Source organism: Staurois parvus, unplaced genomic scaffold (genome assembly GCF_062004578.1).
Source record: "Staurois parvus isolate SC_StPar_1 unplaced genomic scaffold, SC_StPar_1.0 ptg003288l, whole genome shotgun sequence".
Lineage (NCBI taxonomy): Eukaryota > Metazoa > Chordata > Amphibia > Anura > Ranidae > Staurois > Staurois parvus.
This window is the reverse complement of record NW_028321084.1, coordinates 258-17,053: the sequence shown is the minus strand read 5'-3', so window position 1 is coordinate 17,053 and position 16,796 is coordinate 258. Positions and strand designations below refer to the sequence as shown.

Sequence of the window (16,796 nt, the reverse complement as noted above, 5' to 3'; positions counted from 1 at the left end):
ATGGATGGAGACAGGGATGGATGGAGACATGGATGGATGGATGGAGACAGGGATGGATGGATGGATGGAGACAGGGATGGATGGATGGATGGAGACAGGGATGGATGGAGACATGGATGGATGGATGGAGACATGGATGGATGGAGCCACTAAGGGGGTGCAGTTGAGTGGGCGGGGCCTCTAATAGGGGGGTGGGGAGGAATTTGTGACAGGTGGACGGGCTGGTTTGGGGGCGGGGTCTCTCGGGAGGAGGGGGCGGGGTGTTGGAGGGCTCCCTGGTGACCGGTGCACGGACTACAGAGATCTGATCGTCATCCCGACGTCACTGGCCGGAGCTCCGCCTACATATGCGCCCCCTCCGGTCCTCCTCCCCTCTTCCCGCCCACTCCCTGGCCCCTCCCTCTTGCTCCGCCCTCTCCCTGCCCTCCTCCTCTCTCCCCGCCCCTTCCCCCCTCCCCCACACATGGACTTCGATGGCAGAGTGTGGCCGCTGTCCGGCGGCTGGGGTCGGTACACCCGGCTGGTGTCGGCGGTCTCTTGGCTCCCCAATATCCTCCTGGCCCTCTCCGCCGCCTCCTCCAACCTGAGCGGGGGGGGCCCGGGGTGCGGGAACCGGACCGAGGAGAGAACTGACAACTACACCGGAGGGCTGAGCTGCTGGCTGGAGGAGACCATCGTCACCCAGGTGAGAGACCCCGCCCCCAAGGAGGTGAGAGCCTGACCCCGCCCCCAAGGAGGTGAAAGCCTGACCCCTCCCCAAGGAGGTGAGAGCCTGACCCCACCCCCCAAGGAGGTGAGCGCCTGTAGCAGGGGGGCTACATTCCTACATACAGGGGGACCAAGGCAGGGGGGCTACATTCCTACATACAGGGGGACCAAGGCGGGGGGGGGCTACATTCCTACATACAGGGGGACCAAGGCGGGGGGGGGCTACATTCCTACATACAGGGGGACCAAGGCGGGGGGGGCTACATTCCTACATACAGGGGGACCAAGGCGGGGGGGGGCTACATTCCTACATACAGGGGGACCAAGGCGGGGGGGGCTACATTCCTACATACAGGGGGACCAAGGCGGGCGCTACATTCCTACATACAGGGGGACCAAGGAGGGGGGGGGCTAAATTCCTACATACTGGGGGGACCAAGGCGGGGGGGGCTACATTCCTACATACAGGGGGACCAAGGTGGGGGGGGCTACATTCCTACATATAGGGGGACCAAGGCGGGGGAGGGGCTACATTCCTACATACAGGGGGACCAAGGCAGGGGGGCTACATTCCTACATACAGGGGGACCAAGGCAGGGGGGCTACATTCCTACATACAGGGGGGCTACATTCCTACATACAGGGGGGCTACATTCCTACATACAGGGGGACCAAGGCAGGGGGGCTACATTCCTACATACAGGGGGGGCTACATTCCTACATACAGGGGGGCTACATTCCTACATACCGTTGGTAACGGACGTTGTCACCCTGTAACAGGAAGTCAGATCTCCGCAGTGATATAAATGGTATATTGCAGATCGCAGATTCTTAGACGGCTGCATTCAATTTTGTTTCTTCTATTTTCATCTGGTGATCCAATCAGTAAGTCTGTTGTTTTTCAAAAGAACAAGCTGTCCTATAGATGTAGCAGTTAGAGGGATGAGGTGAACCATTGACCACTGACAGGGGTGCTGACAACGATCGGCTTTTATTTATCGATGGAAAATCTTCATCCCGAAAGGAACAAAAACTGCAACTGTATCGGATTCTAAAGTGTCGGCCGGAGTGTTAGTGTATCTAAATCTGCTAGTCCATCTAACACTCCGCAGACTGACAATGCTTCAGTCCAATGGTGCCCCCTGTGCTCCTTCCTCCAGAGTGGGGGGAGGGGGGGGCGCTCTAATACGGGAGACGGATCACCAGGTGAAAACAGCCTAAAAAAATGAAAACAAATGCGGCCGCCACATCTGATGATCTGTGAGCTGCGATCTGTCAGATGAGTTCAGACTGGAATAGAACTTTGTGTTTTGTGACCCCTTCAGGCTGACAGGTTTTATGACGCTCATCTGCTGGTAATAGGGGCCCCCAGGGGAAGTCAGATTTGGCCCCAGACTTTCCAGCAGAGAACAGACTGCAGAACCGGTTGGGTAGTCGGGTGGATTGTCAACACGTGGCAGAAGTATGTCCTCCCTGGCCCCGGGCCGTCTCTGCGCACTCAGGGGCCCCTCCACCTTCCAGCTGCATTCACATTTCATGTTTTTGAGAACACGAGAAATGTCCTTCATGGTGAATGCACAGAACAGCCCACCGATTTACACCGCATCGTCCGCCGTTGCACCGCATCGTCCGCCGTTACACCGCATCGTCCGCCGTTACACCGCATCGTCCGCCGTTACACCGCATCGTCCGCCATTACAGCGATCATATCGGAGCGATTCTGACTCAGCGGTAGCCACACGGATCTCCAGAGTAATACATGGATTACTTCTGTGTCAGATGACTTCCAGATCGCCCTGAAATCTGCATCTCACCCGACCTAGAAAAGATGTTGAAAGTTGGGTTCAGGTAATTCACCGTTCACACCGCTGCGATTTCAGCTCTCCCCAGACCCCGCATTTACTGTATCCGCTCTCCCCGGACCCCGCATTCACTATATCCGCTCTCCCCGGACCCCGCATTCACTATATCCGCTCTCCCCGGACCCCGCATTCACTGTATCCGCTCTCCCCGGACCCCGCATTCACTATATCCGCTCTCCATGGACCCCGCATTCACTATATCCGCTCTCCATGGACCCCGCATTCACTGTATCCGCTCTCCCCGGACCCCGCATTCACTATATCCGCTCTCCCCGGACCCCGCATTCACTATATCCGCTCTCCCCGGACCCCGCATTCACTGTATCCGCTCTCCCCGGACCCCGCATTCACTGTATCCGCTCTCCATGGACCCCGCATTGACTATGTCCGCTCTCCCCGGACCCCGCATTCACTATATCCGCTCTCCCCGGACCCCGCATTCACTGTATCCGCTCCCCCCGGACCCCGCATTCACTATATCCGCTCTCCCCGGACCCCGCATTCACTATATCCCCGGACCCCGCATTCACTATATCCGCTCTCCCCGGACCCCGCATTCACTATATCCGCTCCCCCCGCACCCCGCATTCACTGTATCCGCTCTCCCCGGACCCCGCATTCACTGTATCCGCTCTCCCCGGACCCCGCATTCACTATATCCGCTCTCCCCGGACCCCGCATTCACTATATCCGCTCTCCATGGACCCCGCATTCACTATATCCGCTCTCCCCGGACCCCGCATTCACTGTATCCGCTCTCACCGGACCCCGCATTCACTATATCCGCTCTCTCCCCGGACCCCGCATTCACTATATCCGCTCTCCCCGGACCCCGCATTCACTATATCCGCTCTCCCCGGATCCCGCATTCACTATATCCGCTCTCCCCGGACCGCACATTCACTGTATCCGCTCTCCATGGACCCCGCATTCACTATATCCGCGCCCCCCGCATTCCCTATATCTGCTCTCCCCGGCCCCCGCATTCACTATATCCGCTCTCCATGGACCCCGCATTCACTGTATCCGCTCTGCCCGGACCCCGCATTCACTGTATCCGCTCCCCCCGGACCCCGCATTCACTATATCCGCTCCCCCCGGACCCCGCATTCACTATATCCGCTCTCCCCGGACCCCGCATTCACTATATCCGCTCTCCCCGGACCCCGCATTCACTATATCCGCTCTCCCCGGACCCCGCATTCACTCTATCCGCTCTCCCCGGACCCCGCATTCACTATATCCGCTCCCCCCGCACCCCGCATTCACTGTATCCGCTCTCCCCGGACCCATCATTCACTATATCCGCTCTCCCCGGACCCCACATTCACTATATCAGCTCTCCCCGGACCCCGCATTCACTATATCCGCTCTCCCCGGACCCCGCATTCACTCTATCCGCTCTCCCCGGACCCCGCATTCACTATATCCGCTCCCCCCGCACCCCGCATTCACTATATCCGCTCTCCCCGGACCCATCATTCACTATATCCGCTCTCCCCGGACCCCACATTCACTATATCAGCTCTCCCCGGACCCCGCATTCACTATATCCGCTCTCCCCGGACCCCGCATTCACTATATCCGCTCTCCCCGGACCCCGCATTCACTATATCCGCTCTCCCCGGACCCCGCATTCACTATATCCGCTCTCCCCGGACCCCGCATTCACTGTATCCGCTCTCCCCGGACCCCGCATTCACTATATCCGCTCCCCCCGCATTCACTGTATCCGCTCTCCCCGGACCCCGCATTCACTGTATCCGCTCTCCCCGGACCCCGCATTCACTATATCCGCTCTCCCCGGACCCCGCATTCACTATATCCGCTCTCCCCGGACCCCGCATTCACTGTATCCGCTCTCCCCGGACCCCGCATTCACTGTATCCGCTCTCCATGGACCCCGCATTGACTATGTCCGCTCTCCCCGGACCCCGCATTCACTATATCCGCTCCCCCCGGACCCCGCATTCACTGTATCCGCTCCCCCCGGACCCCGCATTCACTATATCCCCTCTCCCCGGACCCCGCATTCACTATATCCCCGGACCCCGCATTCACTATATCCGCTCTCCCCGCACCCCGCATTCACTGTATCCGCTCTCCCCGGACCCCGCATTCACTGTATCCGCTCTCCCCGGATCCCGCATTCACTATATCCGCTCTCCCCGGACCCCGCATTCACTATATCCGCTCTCCATGGACCCCGCATTCACTATATCCGCTCTCCCCGGACCCCGCATTCACTATATCCGCTCCCCCCGCACCCCGCATTCACTGTATCCGCTCCCCCCGCACCCCGCATTCACTGTATCCGCTCTCCCCGGATCCCGCATTCACTATATCCGCTCTCCCCGGACCCCACATTCACTGTATCCGCTCTCCATGGACCCCGCATTCACTATATCCGCTCCCCCCGCACCCCGCATTCCCTATATCTGCTCTCCCCGGCCCCCGCATTCACTATATCCCCTCTCCCCGGACCCCGCATTCACTATATCCCCGGACCCCGCATTCACTGTATCCGCTCCCCCCGGACCCCGCATTCACTATATCCGCTCCCCCCGGACCCCGCATTCACTATATCCGCTCTCCCCGGACCCCGCATTCACTATATCCGCTCTCCCCGGACCCCGCATTCACTATATCCGCTCTCCCCGGACCCCGCATTCACTATATCCGCTCTCCCCGGACCCCGCATTCCCTATATCCGCTCTCCCCGGACCCCGCATTCACTATATCTGCTCTCCCCGGACCCCGCATTCACTATATCCGCTCTCCCCGGACCCCACATTCACTATATCAGCTCTCCCCGGACCCATCATTCACTATATCCGCTCTCCCCGGACCCCGCATTCACTCTATCCGCTCTCCCCGGACCCCGCATTCACTCTATCCGCTCTCCCCGGACCCCGCATTCACTATATCCGCTCTCCCCGGACCCCGCATTCACTATATCCGCTCTCCCCGGACCCCGCATTCACTATATCCGCTCTCCCCGGACCCCGCATTCACTATATCCGCTCTCCCCGGACCCCGCATTCACTGTATCCGCTCTCCCCGGACCCCGCATTCACTATATCCGCTCCCCCCGCACCCCGCATTCACTGTATCCGCTCTCCCCGGACCCCGCATTCACTGTATCCGCTCTCCCCGGACCCCGCATTCACTATATCCGCTCTCCCCGGACCCCGCATTCACTATATCCGCTCTCCCCGGACCCCGCATTCACTGTATCCGCTCCCCCCGGACCCCGCATTCACTATATCCGCTTTCCATGGACCCCGCATTGACTATGTCCGCTCTCCCCGGACCCCGCATTCACTATATCCGCTCTCCCCGGACCCCGCATTCACTGTATCCGCTCCCCCCGGACCCCGCATTCACTATATCCCCTCTCCCCGGACCCCGCATTCACTGTATCCGCTCTCCCCGGACCCCGCATTCACTGTATCCGCTCTCCCCGGATCCCGCATTCACTATATCCGCTCTCCCCGGACCCCGCATTCACTATATCCGCTCTCCATGGACCCCGCATTCACTATATCCGCTCTCCCCGGACCCCGCATTCACTATATCCGCTCCCCCCGCACCCCGCATTCACTGTATCCGCTCTCCCCGGACCCCGCATTCACTATATCCCCTCTCCCCGGACCCCGCATTCACTATATCCCCGGACCCCGCATTCACTATATCCGCTCTCCCCGGACCCCGCATTCACTATATCCGCTCCCCCCGCACCCCGCATTCACTGTATCCGCTCTCCCCGGACCCCGCATTCACTGTATCCGCTCTCCCCGGATCCCGCATTCACTATATCCGCTCTCCCCGGACCCCGCATTCACTATATCCGCTCTCCATGGACCCCGCATTCACTATATCCGCTCTCCCCGGACCCCGCATTCACTATATCCGCTCCCCCCGCACCCCGCATTCACTGTATCCGCTCTCCCCGGACCCCGCATTCACTGTATCCGCTCTCCCCGGATCCCGCATTCACTATATCCGCTCTCCCCGGACCCCACATTCACTGTATCCGCTCTCCATGGACCCCGCATTCACTATATCCGCTCCCCCCGCACCCCGCATTCCCTATATCTGCTCTCCCCGGCCCCCGCATTCACTATATCCGCTCTCCATGGACCCCGCATTCACTATATCCGCTCTCCCCGGACCCCGCATTCACTATATCCGCTCCCCCCGCACCCCGCATTCACTGTATCCGCTCTGCCCGGACCCCGCATTCACTGTATCCGCTCCCCCCGGACCCCGCATTCACTATATCCGCTCCCCCCGGACCCCGCATTCACTATATCCGCTCTCCCCGGACCCCGCATTCACTATATCCGCTCTCCCCGGACCCCGCATTCACTATATCCGCTCTCCCCGGACCCCGCATTCACTGTATCCGCTTTCCATGGACCCCGCATTGACTATGTCCGCTCTCCCCGGACCCCGCATTCACTATATCCGCTCTCCCCGGACCCCGCATTCACTGTATCCGCTCCCCCCGGACCCCGCATTCACTATATCCCCTCTCCCCGGACCCCGCATTCACTATATCCCCGGACCCCGCATTCACTATATCCGCTCTCCCCGGACCCCGCATTCACTATATCCGCTCCCCCCGCACCCCGCATTCACTGTATCCGCTCTCCCCGGACCCCGCATTCACTGTATCCGCTCTCCCCGGATCCCGCATTCACTATATCCGCTCTCCCCGGACCCCGCATTCACTATATCCGCTCTCCCCGGACCCCGCATTCACTATATCCGCTCCCCCCGCACCCCGCATTCACTGTATCCGCTCTGCCCGGACCCCGCATTCACTGTATCCGCTCCCCCCGGACCCCGCATTCACTATATCCGCTCCCCCCGGACCCCGCATTCACTATATCCGCTCTCCCCGGACCCCGCATTCACTATATCCGCTCTCCCCGGACCCCGCATTCACTATATCCGCTCTCCCCGGACCCCGCATTCACTCTATCCGCTCTCCCCGGACCCCGCATTCACTATATCCGCTCCCCCCGCACCCCGCATTCACTGTATCCGCTCTCCCCGGACCCCGCATTCACTGTATCCGCTCTCCCCGGATCCCGCATTCACTATATCCGCTCTCCATGGACCCCGCATTCACTGTATCCGCTCTCCCCGGACCCCGCATTCATTATATCCGCTCTCCCCGGACCCCACATTCACTATATCCCCTCTCCCCGGACCCCGCATTCACTATATCCGCTCTCCATGGACCCCGCATTCACTGTATCCGCTCTCCATGGACCCCGCATTCACTATATCCGCTCCCCCCGCACCCCGCATTCACTGTATCCGCTCTCCCCGGACCCCGCATTCACTATATCCGCTCCCCCCGCACCCCGCATTCACTTTATCCGCTCTCCCCGGACCCCGCATTCACTGTATCCGCTCTCCCCGGACCCCGCATTCACTGTATCCGCTCTCCCCGGACCCCGAATTCACTGTATCCGCTCTCCCCGGACCCCGCATTCACTATGTCCGCTCTCCCCGGACCCCGCATTCACTATGTCCGCTCTCCCCGGACCCCGCATTCACTATATCCGCTCTCCCCGGACCCCGCATTCACTGTATCCGCTCCCCCCGGACCCCGCATTCACTGTATCCGCTCCCCCCGGACCCCGCATTCACTGTATCCGCTCTCCCCGGACCCCGCATTCACTATATCCGCTCTCCCCGGACCCCGCATTCACTATATCCGCTCTCCCCGGACCCCGCATTCACTATATCCGCTCTCCCCGGACCCCGCATTCACTATATCCGCTCTCCCCGGACCCCGCATTCACTATATCCGCTCTCCCCGGACCCCGCATTCGCTATATCCGCTCCCCCCGGACCCCGCATTCGCTATATCCGCTCTCCCCGGACCCCGCATTCACTATATCCGCTCTCCCCGGACCCCGCATTCGCTATATCGGCTCTCCCCAGACCCCGCATTCGCTATATCCGCTCTCCCCGGACCCCGCATTCACTATATCCGCTCTCCCCGGACCCCGCATTCACTATATCCGCTCTCCCCGGACCCCGCATTCACTATATCCGCTCTTCCCGGACCCCGCATTCACTATATCCGCTCTCCCCGGACCCTGCATTCACTATATCCGCTCTCCCCGGACCCCGCATTCGCTATATCCGCTCTCCCCGGATCCCGCATTCGCTATATCCGCTCTCCCCGGACCCCGCATTCGCTATATCCGCTCTCCCCGGACCCCGCATTCCCTATATCCGCTCTCCCCGGACCCCGCATTCGCTATATCCGCTCTCCCTGGACCCCGCATTCACTGTATCCGCTCTCCCCGGACCCCGCATTCGCTATATCCGCTCTCCCCGGACCCCGCATTCACTGTATCCGCTCTCCCCGGACCCCGCATTCACTATATCTGCTCTCCCCAGACCCCGCATTCACTATATCCGCTCTCCCTGGACCCTGCATTCACACACCAAACTGAGCATGTGCAGAATGACTCCACACAATGCATCTTATCAGGAGACAAGAGGGTGGCACTGGAAGAAGTGGAGGATCAGAGAAGACAGGATAAAACTGTTTTTTTATGCAATGCAGAGGATTAACCCCTTAGGTCCCACAGTGAGTATACCCAGCATGCTTTAGTGTAGGTTCACACCTGAGTGTTTCCTGTTGTGTTTTGCAGAAACGCACATCAGTCCCTGTAACATGGTTTCCTGTGGGACACGTTCACATCTCTGCGTTTTTTGAAAAGGGTCAGGGACTTTTTTTAAATGCAAAACATTGCGTTTTTGGTTCTTTGCAGACGCTGCAGAAAAGCATGAAGTGTGATTTTGATGCATTTTGTGTTTCATTCTGCCCAGCAACAAAAAACAACTGCAAACCGCATGAAAAACGCATGTGCAAAAACCGGAAACCGCACTGCAGAAAGGCATTGAACGCAAAGGTGTGAACAGATCCTTCCGGCATCCGCAGACTGATGTCCCTGTTGTGGGTTCAGTAACATTTAAGTATCTGAATACAAAGATGCGATTTGTACTAAAAATAGAAAACAATAAAAACATAAAAAGTGAAGATGGAATCGCTGGAAGCCATTGTTGTGTCTGTGGATGGGTGGCTGGCGGGTGATGGGCACGGCGGGAGATTCTGCGCTCACACATGGCGTCTCAATGTTCTGTCCTCAGTGGGACCTCGTGCAGGATAATGAATGGAAGGTGCCGCTGGCGCAGATCTGCTACCTGATTGGCTGGCTGTTTGGTTACATCATATTCGGCTGCGTCAGTGACAGGTAGGTGACACCTCGTTGTTTTCATTCTCTGATGCCTCTTGCACACGGTACTGATGTTTTGCGCGTGCATTTGTGGGCGCAAAATATTTTCTTATATAATTCATAATTTATATCATTAATAACTTATATCATTTTCTTATATAATTCTTAAGGAATATTCATTCATATTTATACTCTTGACCTAAAAAGAGAACTTTTTTTTTTCAGTTCTATGCGGCGCTTCTTTGCGCTCCTGTGTGCACAGACACATTGTAAATAATGGGTTACATTTTCACTCAATAAAAAAAAAACAAAACAGTTTTTTCAAGCTCTGTCCGCGGGCCCCATGCGCACCGCTTCATCGCAGTAACTGCAGCGCGGAGTATTGCGCATACACTGCGAATGTACATTAATTGCGAATGTATTGACGCAGGGGTGTTGCGGCGCACCACAAGGCGTGGCAGCACGCTTCCGCACAACGCGCCTTACAGATCAGACTGACTTGCTTCGGGTCCATTTTTCGTCCCACTTGCATGCGCTGGCGGCCCGTCTGCATACATGGACTACCTTAATGCAATGGGTGGGCAGCACAGTGGCTAAGTCGCTGGCACTTCCCCCTGGCAGTACTCGGGTCATTGGTTCAAATCCCAACCATGGCACCACCTGCCTGGAGTTTGCATGTTCTCCCTGTGCCTGCGTGGGTTTCCTCCGGGTACTCCGGTTTCCTTCCACACTCCAAAGACATGCTGGGAGGTGAATTGGCTCCTGTCTACAATGGCCCTAGTATGTATGAATGTGTGTTAGGGACCTTAGATTGTACGCTCCTCGGGGGCGTGGCCTGATGTGAATGTACAATATATATGTAAATTGACGGCGCTATAGAAGGACCTGAAATAAATAATAAATGGATATGTGCATTAAATGCGCCTTCGCGGACGGCCCCGGCGTCTTAAAGCGCAAAATGTAAACATGGGCAAGCGGGCAGGATTTCTGCGCATTTAATGCACATCAGTGAACATCCATTGCATTACGGTTGTCCACATACGCAGAGGGGCCGCCAGCGCATGCAACTGCGACAAAAAATGCGTCTTTTCTGCATTAATGTTACTTACCTGCCTGCCCCTCCCCCATGCAGTGAGCCGCATACATGCAGCTCTGGGTACAAATTCATCACTGCAGAACTTATCGAATTCCGCATGCAGAGGAGTGATGTCATCCTGGCCCAGCCAATAAAAGCAGCTGTCAGTCGATGCCTGGAAGCCAGCTGGCGGGGGGGGGGGGGGGGACTGGGACGCCGCATCGCTGGGCTGAAGGTGAGTAGAGTTCCGCTTTAAGGACCGGATCGCACTATAGAAACGCAGACCAGATGCATTCTGAATGCGTTTCCACATGCGCCCTTTTGATGTATTCTGGTGCATTTTTGATGCGTTTCAGTGCGGTTTTAGGCATTCGGGTTCATTTTTCCCCCTCTGTTTTTCTTCAGTTGTGGGTTCTAGTGCATTTTTGGTGCGTTCTGGTGCATTTTTCCCCCTCTTTTTTTTTATTTTTCAATTTAAATAGGAACATGTGCGTTCTTGCGTTTTTGGGGCATTTTTGATGCGTTGCAGTTCATTTTTTTTATGCATTCCAGTTCACTTTTTCCCCTCTGTTTCTTCAGTTTAAATAGGGACGTGTGTTCCAATGCGTTTTTGGCGCACTCCAGTGCATTCAGGTGCATTTTTGTTGCTTTTCATTGCGTTTTGTATGCATTCCAGTTAATTTTTTCCCCTCTCTTTTTCAATTTAAATAGTGACCCGTGCATTCCGGTGCGTTTTTGATGCGTTTTACCGCCTTTCAGTGCAGTTCTGTGCAGGAAAAATGCAGCCTGTACTATTTTTTTTTTTCTGCAACCGGAATGCAGCGGAACTGCAAGTCCTGATGTGAACTACGAGTTGGACAACCATAAAACCTACTTTCAGTGCATTTTGGATGCAGAAAAAAGGCAACTGAAACGCATGGAGTGTGAACCGGCCCTAAAGGCATCTGTCTTTGGATCTGCTGCCGACTTGCTCTGAAAATGAAAACTGCCTGGCTATCCTGCTGGTTTTATGGCACCTTGTCGGTGACCGGCAGCAAAGACGCAGATCAGGCACCGCGACCGCGCTGTCACTTCATAGGCTGCCTTGTTCTCAGTCAATGACAGCAGAGAATCCAGAGGGCAGCCAGGCGGCTAGAATTTTTAGGAGGTCCAGAAAGGGCTAGCCTTGCGTTTCATACACCTTTCATCATCTCGGAGGTTTGCGGTTGCCACGCCCCCTAGGAGCTTATTGGACATCCTATTCCAGTCCTATGGCCGTTATTAAAGAAGTGCCCAACCTGAGCCCCGGCATGACAATGGAGGAATGATGGGATCTGTAGTCTCATTACAGCTGGAGTGCTAAGGTTGGGGGCCCCGGGAGCGCGGCGTTCGCTGGACTGACTGCGGATACAATCGTTCCCCTACAAGGATCATTGCATTGTAAGGCTGCACAGCAATTCCAGGTGTTACCAGTAGGTGTCACTGCAAGTCGTGTCTGAAATAAAAGCTTCGAGTTCAGGATCCTGGGAGCCCAAAATCTGCGCTTTTCCAGGAAAATGATTCCTTTGGACAGTTTGATGTAAATGTTATTATTGGTGCATTTCTCACCGGCTGTCGTGTTTTTTTGTTTTTTACAGGTGTGGACGGCGCAATGCGTTCATCAGCGCCCTGGTGGTGGCGCTGCCCCTCGGAGTGGCGTTGTGTTTTTCCCCGGGATTCCTCACCTTCCTCCCCCTCCAGGCTGGTTTTGGAGCGGCTCTGGCCGGGATCTTCCTGTCGCTGTACATAGCCAGTGAGTGTGTTTACCATCCTGGAGGAAAGCTTCCAGCGTGGCTGGGCCCCCCCCTCCCCCCACACCTTGTCCCTTGGTGTTTGCTTTGGGTGGGTGCCCTGTGTGCTGGAACTTTGTCATGGAGATGTGAAATGCAGGGCGGGGGATGGGGCAGGGGATGTAGTCGCAGGACGATCGCCAAATTCACTCCGAGAGATTCGTGTCCAAAATTAAATTGTGTCTTAAAGGAGCCAATCACATTCCTGCTCCGCGCTGGAGGGATGAGAGGGCTTTGTGCCGCGTTTAACAGGAAAAAAAATGAATACTTTTTTTGTTAATTTTTATTAAAATAAATACATAACGAGTGTAAAATAACAGAAATCGAACATAATTTATACCTAAAATACATCGTCCGTCCAGATCCACCTTCATATCAGGCTGATAAATATCCAGAGATCCTAAACTACCAGTGAATGCGGGGTCCGGGGGGAGCGGATATAGTGAATGCGGGGTCCGGGGAGACCGGATATAGTGAATGCGGGGTCCGGGGAGAGCGGATATAGTGAATGCGGGGTCCGGGGAGAGCGGATATAGCGAATGCAGGGTCCGGGGAGAGCGGATATAGCGAATGCGGGGTCCGGGGAGAGCGGATATAGTGAATGCGGGGTCCGGGGAGAGCGGATATAGTGAATGCGGGGTCCGGGGAGAGCGGATACAGTGAATGCGGGGTCCGGGGGGAGCGGATATAGTGAATGCGGGGTCCGGGGAGAGGGGATATAGCGAATGCGGGGTCCGGGGAGAGCGGATATAGTGAATGCGGGGTCCGGGGAGAGCGGATATAGTGAATGCAGGGTCCGGGGAGAGTGGATATAGTGAATGCAGGGTCTGGGGAGAGCGGATATAGTGAATGCAGGGTCCGGGGGGAGCGGATATGGTGAATGCAGGGTCCGGGGGGAGCGGATATAGGGAATGCGGGGTCCGGGGAGAGCGGATACAGTGAATGTGGGGTCCGGGGAGAGCGGATATAGTGAATGCGGGGTCCGGGGGGAGCGGATATAGTGAATGCGGGGTCCGGGGAGAGCGGATATAGTGAATGCGGGGTCCGGGGAGAGCGGATATAGTGAATGCGGGGTCCGGGGAGCGGATATAGTGAATGCGGGGTCCAGGGAGAGCGGATATAGCGAATGCGGGGTCCGGGGAGAGCGGATATTGTGAATGCGGGGTCCGGGGAGAGCAGATACGGTGAATGCGGGGTCCGGGGAGAGCGGATATAGTGAATGCGGGGTCCGGGGAGAGCGGATATAGTGAATGCGGGGTCCGGGGAGAGCGGATATTGTGAATGCGGGGTCCGGGGAGAGCGGATATAGTGAATGCAGGGTCCGGGGAGAGCAGATACGGTGAATGCGGGGTCTGGGGAGAGCGGATATGGTGAATGCGGGGTCCGGGGAGAGCGGATATAGTGAATGCGGGGTCCGGGGAGAGCGGATATAGTGAATGCAGGGTCCGGGGAGAGCAGATACGGTGAATGCGGGGTCCGGGGAGAGCGGATATAGGGAATGCGGGGTCCGGGGAGAGCGGATATAGTGAATGCGGGGTCCGGGGAGAGGGGATATAGTGAATGCGGGGTCCGGGGGGAGCGAATATAGGGAATGCGGGGTCCGGGGAGAGCGAATATAGGGAATGCGGGGTCCGGGGAGAGCGAATATAGGGAATGCGGGGTCCGGGGAGAGCGGATACGGTGAATGCAGGGTCCGGGGAGAGCGGATATAGTGAATGCGGGGTCCGGGGAGAGCGGATACGGTGAATGCGGGGTCCGGGGAGAGCGGATACGGTGAATGCGGGGTCCGGGGAGAGCGGATATAGTGAATGCGGGGTCCGGGGAGAGCGGATACAGTGAATGCGGGGTCCGGGGAGAGCGGATATAGTGAATGCGGGGTCCTCTCTTCTTTCCTCTCTCCCTCTCCCCTCTCCCCTCTCTCTCCCCTCTCCTCTCTCTCTCCCCTCTCCCCTCTCCTCTCCCCTCTCCTCTCCCCTCTCTCTCCCCTCTCTCTCCCCTCTCTCTCCCCTCTCTCTCCCCTCTCTCCCCCTCTCTCTCCCCTCTCTCTCCCCTCTCTCTCCCATCTCCCCTCTCTCTCTCTCCCCTCTCCTCTCTCCCCCTCTCCTCTCTCCCCTCTCCTCTCTCCCCCCTCTCTCTCCCCTCTCCTCTCTCCCCTCTCTCCCCCCCCTCTCCTCTCTCCCCTCTCTCCCCTCTCTCTCCCCTCTCTCCTCTCTCTCCCCTCTCTCCTCTCCCCTCTCTCTCCCCTCTCCTCTCTCCCCTCTCTCCTCTCTCCCCTCTCCTCTCTCCCCTCTCCTCTCTCCCCTCTCCCCTCTCTCTCCCCTCTCCCCTCTCTCTCCCCTCTCCCCTCTCTCTCCCCTCTCCCCCTCTCTCCCCTCTCCCCTCTCTCTCCCCCTCTCCCGCTCTCCCCCTCTCTCCTCTCCCCTCTCCTCTCTCCCCTCTCCCCCCCTCTCTCTCTCCCCTCTCTCCCCTCTCCCCTCTCCTCTCTCTCCCCCCTCTCCCCTCTCCCCTCTCTCCCCCCTCCCCTCTCTCCCCTCTCTCCCCTCTCTCCCCTCTCTCCCCTCTCCCCTCTCTCCCCTCTCCCCTCTCTCCCCTCTCCCCTCTCCCCCTCCCCTCTCCCCCCTCTCCTCTCTCCCCTCTCCCTCTCTCCCCTCTCCCCTCTCCCCTCTCTCCCCTCTCTCCTCTCTCCCCTCTCCCCTCTCTCTCCCCTCTCCCCTCTCCCCTCTCTCTCCCCTCTCTCTCCCCTCTCTCTCCCCTCTCTCTCCCCTCTCTCTCCCCTCTCTCTCCCCTCTCTCCTCTCCCCTCTCCTCTCTCCCCTCTCCCCCCCTCTCTCTCTCCCCTCTCCCCTCTCCCCTCTCCTCTCTCTCCCCTCTCCCCCCTCTCTCCTCTCTCCCCCCTCTCTCCTCTCTCCCCCTCTCTCCTCTCCCCTCTCTCCTCTCCCCTCTCCCCTCTCTCCCCTCTCTCCCCTCTCCCTCTCTCCCCTCTCCCCTCTCTCCCCTCTCCTCTCCCCTCTCTCCCCTCTCTCCTCTCTCCCCTCTCTCCCCTCTCCCCTCTCTCCCCTCTCTCCCCTCTCCCCTCTCTCCCCTCTCCCCTCTCTCCCCTCTCCCCTCTCCCCTCTCCCCTCTTTGAGCTCTCATTGTGTTTCTTTTCCTTTCTTTGAATATTTGGGTTCCTTTTCATGTTCACCTTCCTGCCCCTCACATTGCTCTGCGTTCCCTGGGGGAGGAGACTTCTGTATTGGGTAGCAGGTGACTTCCTGCTGTTGGTGATTGGCCACTCAGTGGGGGATGGGGAGATCCCTCCACCCCGTGTAAGCTCTAAGTTGGGTCCTTACACGGGGATTTTATTCCTCGCTCAGGTAGGTGATCGGAATGGCGGGGAGGTGGGGGAAGGTGAGCAGCTGGGCCTTCCCAGAGATTCTGCGACTGCGGCTCCACCACAACCTTTGTCATCTCTTTCTCTCTTTTCTTTCTCACAAGCTGGTCCTGGATGTAAGGGAAGTCAGGTAGGTGACCTTTGACACTGACAACGATGGCGGTACAACCTCTACCCAGGGGCGGACTGACAACTCATGGGGCCCCCGGGCAATAGGGGATCATGGGGCCCCTGTGTCCTTGCCCAAACTCAAAAAAACCTATGAAATATGTACCAGGGGCACCTCATGGGGCCCCCTACTGACCCCGGGCCCTCGGGCAGTGCCCGAGTTTCCAAATGGTCAGTCCGCCCCTGCGTCTACCCCTTCCACAACCTCACCGGGACCCGTATAAAACATTTAAAGTGGTTGTAAACCCTCCATATCCCCAGTGCAGTGACCGGCCTCTGAGATTAAACAAATCCTCCTACATAAGTTGTACCTGTTTCTCTGCAGTTTTCTGACCTCTACATTCATTCAAAGCACTGAATTTATAATGCTTGTCTGATATTTCAGAAAAAAGGGGGCAGAGAGCTGACATTACATCAGTGAGGAGAGCTGTGAGAGCCGATTGGAGGGAAGAGACACACCCCCTTCACGCAGTAACCGAGCTAAGGCTGTCAATCGCAGGCTGTGCCCTCCCCCATATGGAAGAAAAATATA

The 16,796-nt window shown here is 57.5% G+C and overlaps 1 protein-coding gene across 1 annotated transcript; it reads left to right on the top strand.

Annotated features, from left to right (window-relative positions):
* Positions 1 to 450: 450 nt before the first annotated feature.
* LOC149428374 (putative solute carrier family 22 member 31) lies at positions 451 to 16,226 on the top strand (the record flags this gene model as incomplete). The annotated part of the gene is made up of 4 exons (XM_089667490.1): positions 451 to 685; positions 9,756 to 9,859; positions 12,533 to 12,687; positions 16,201 to 16,226. Coding segments are annotated over exons 1-4 (507 nt in total), but the record flags the coding sequence as incomplete, so codon positions are not given.
* Positions 16,227 to 16,796: the final 570 nt, after the last annotated feature.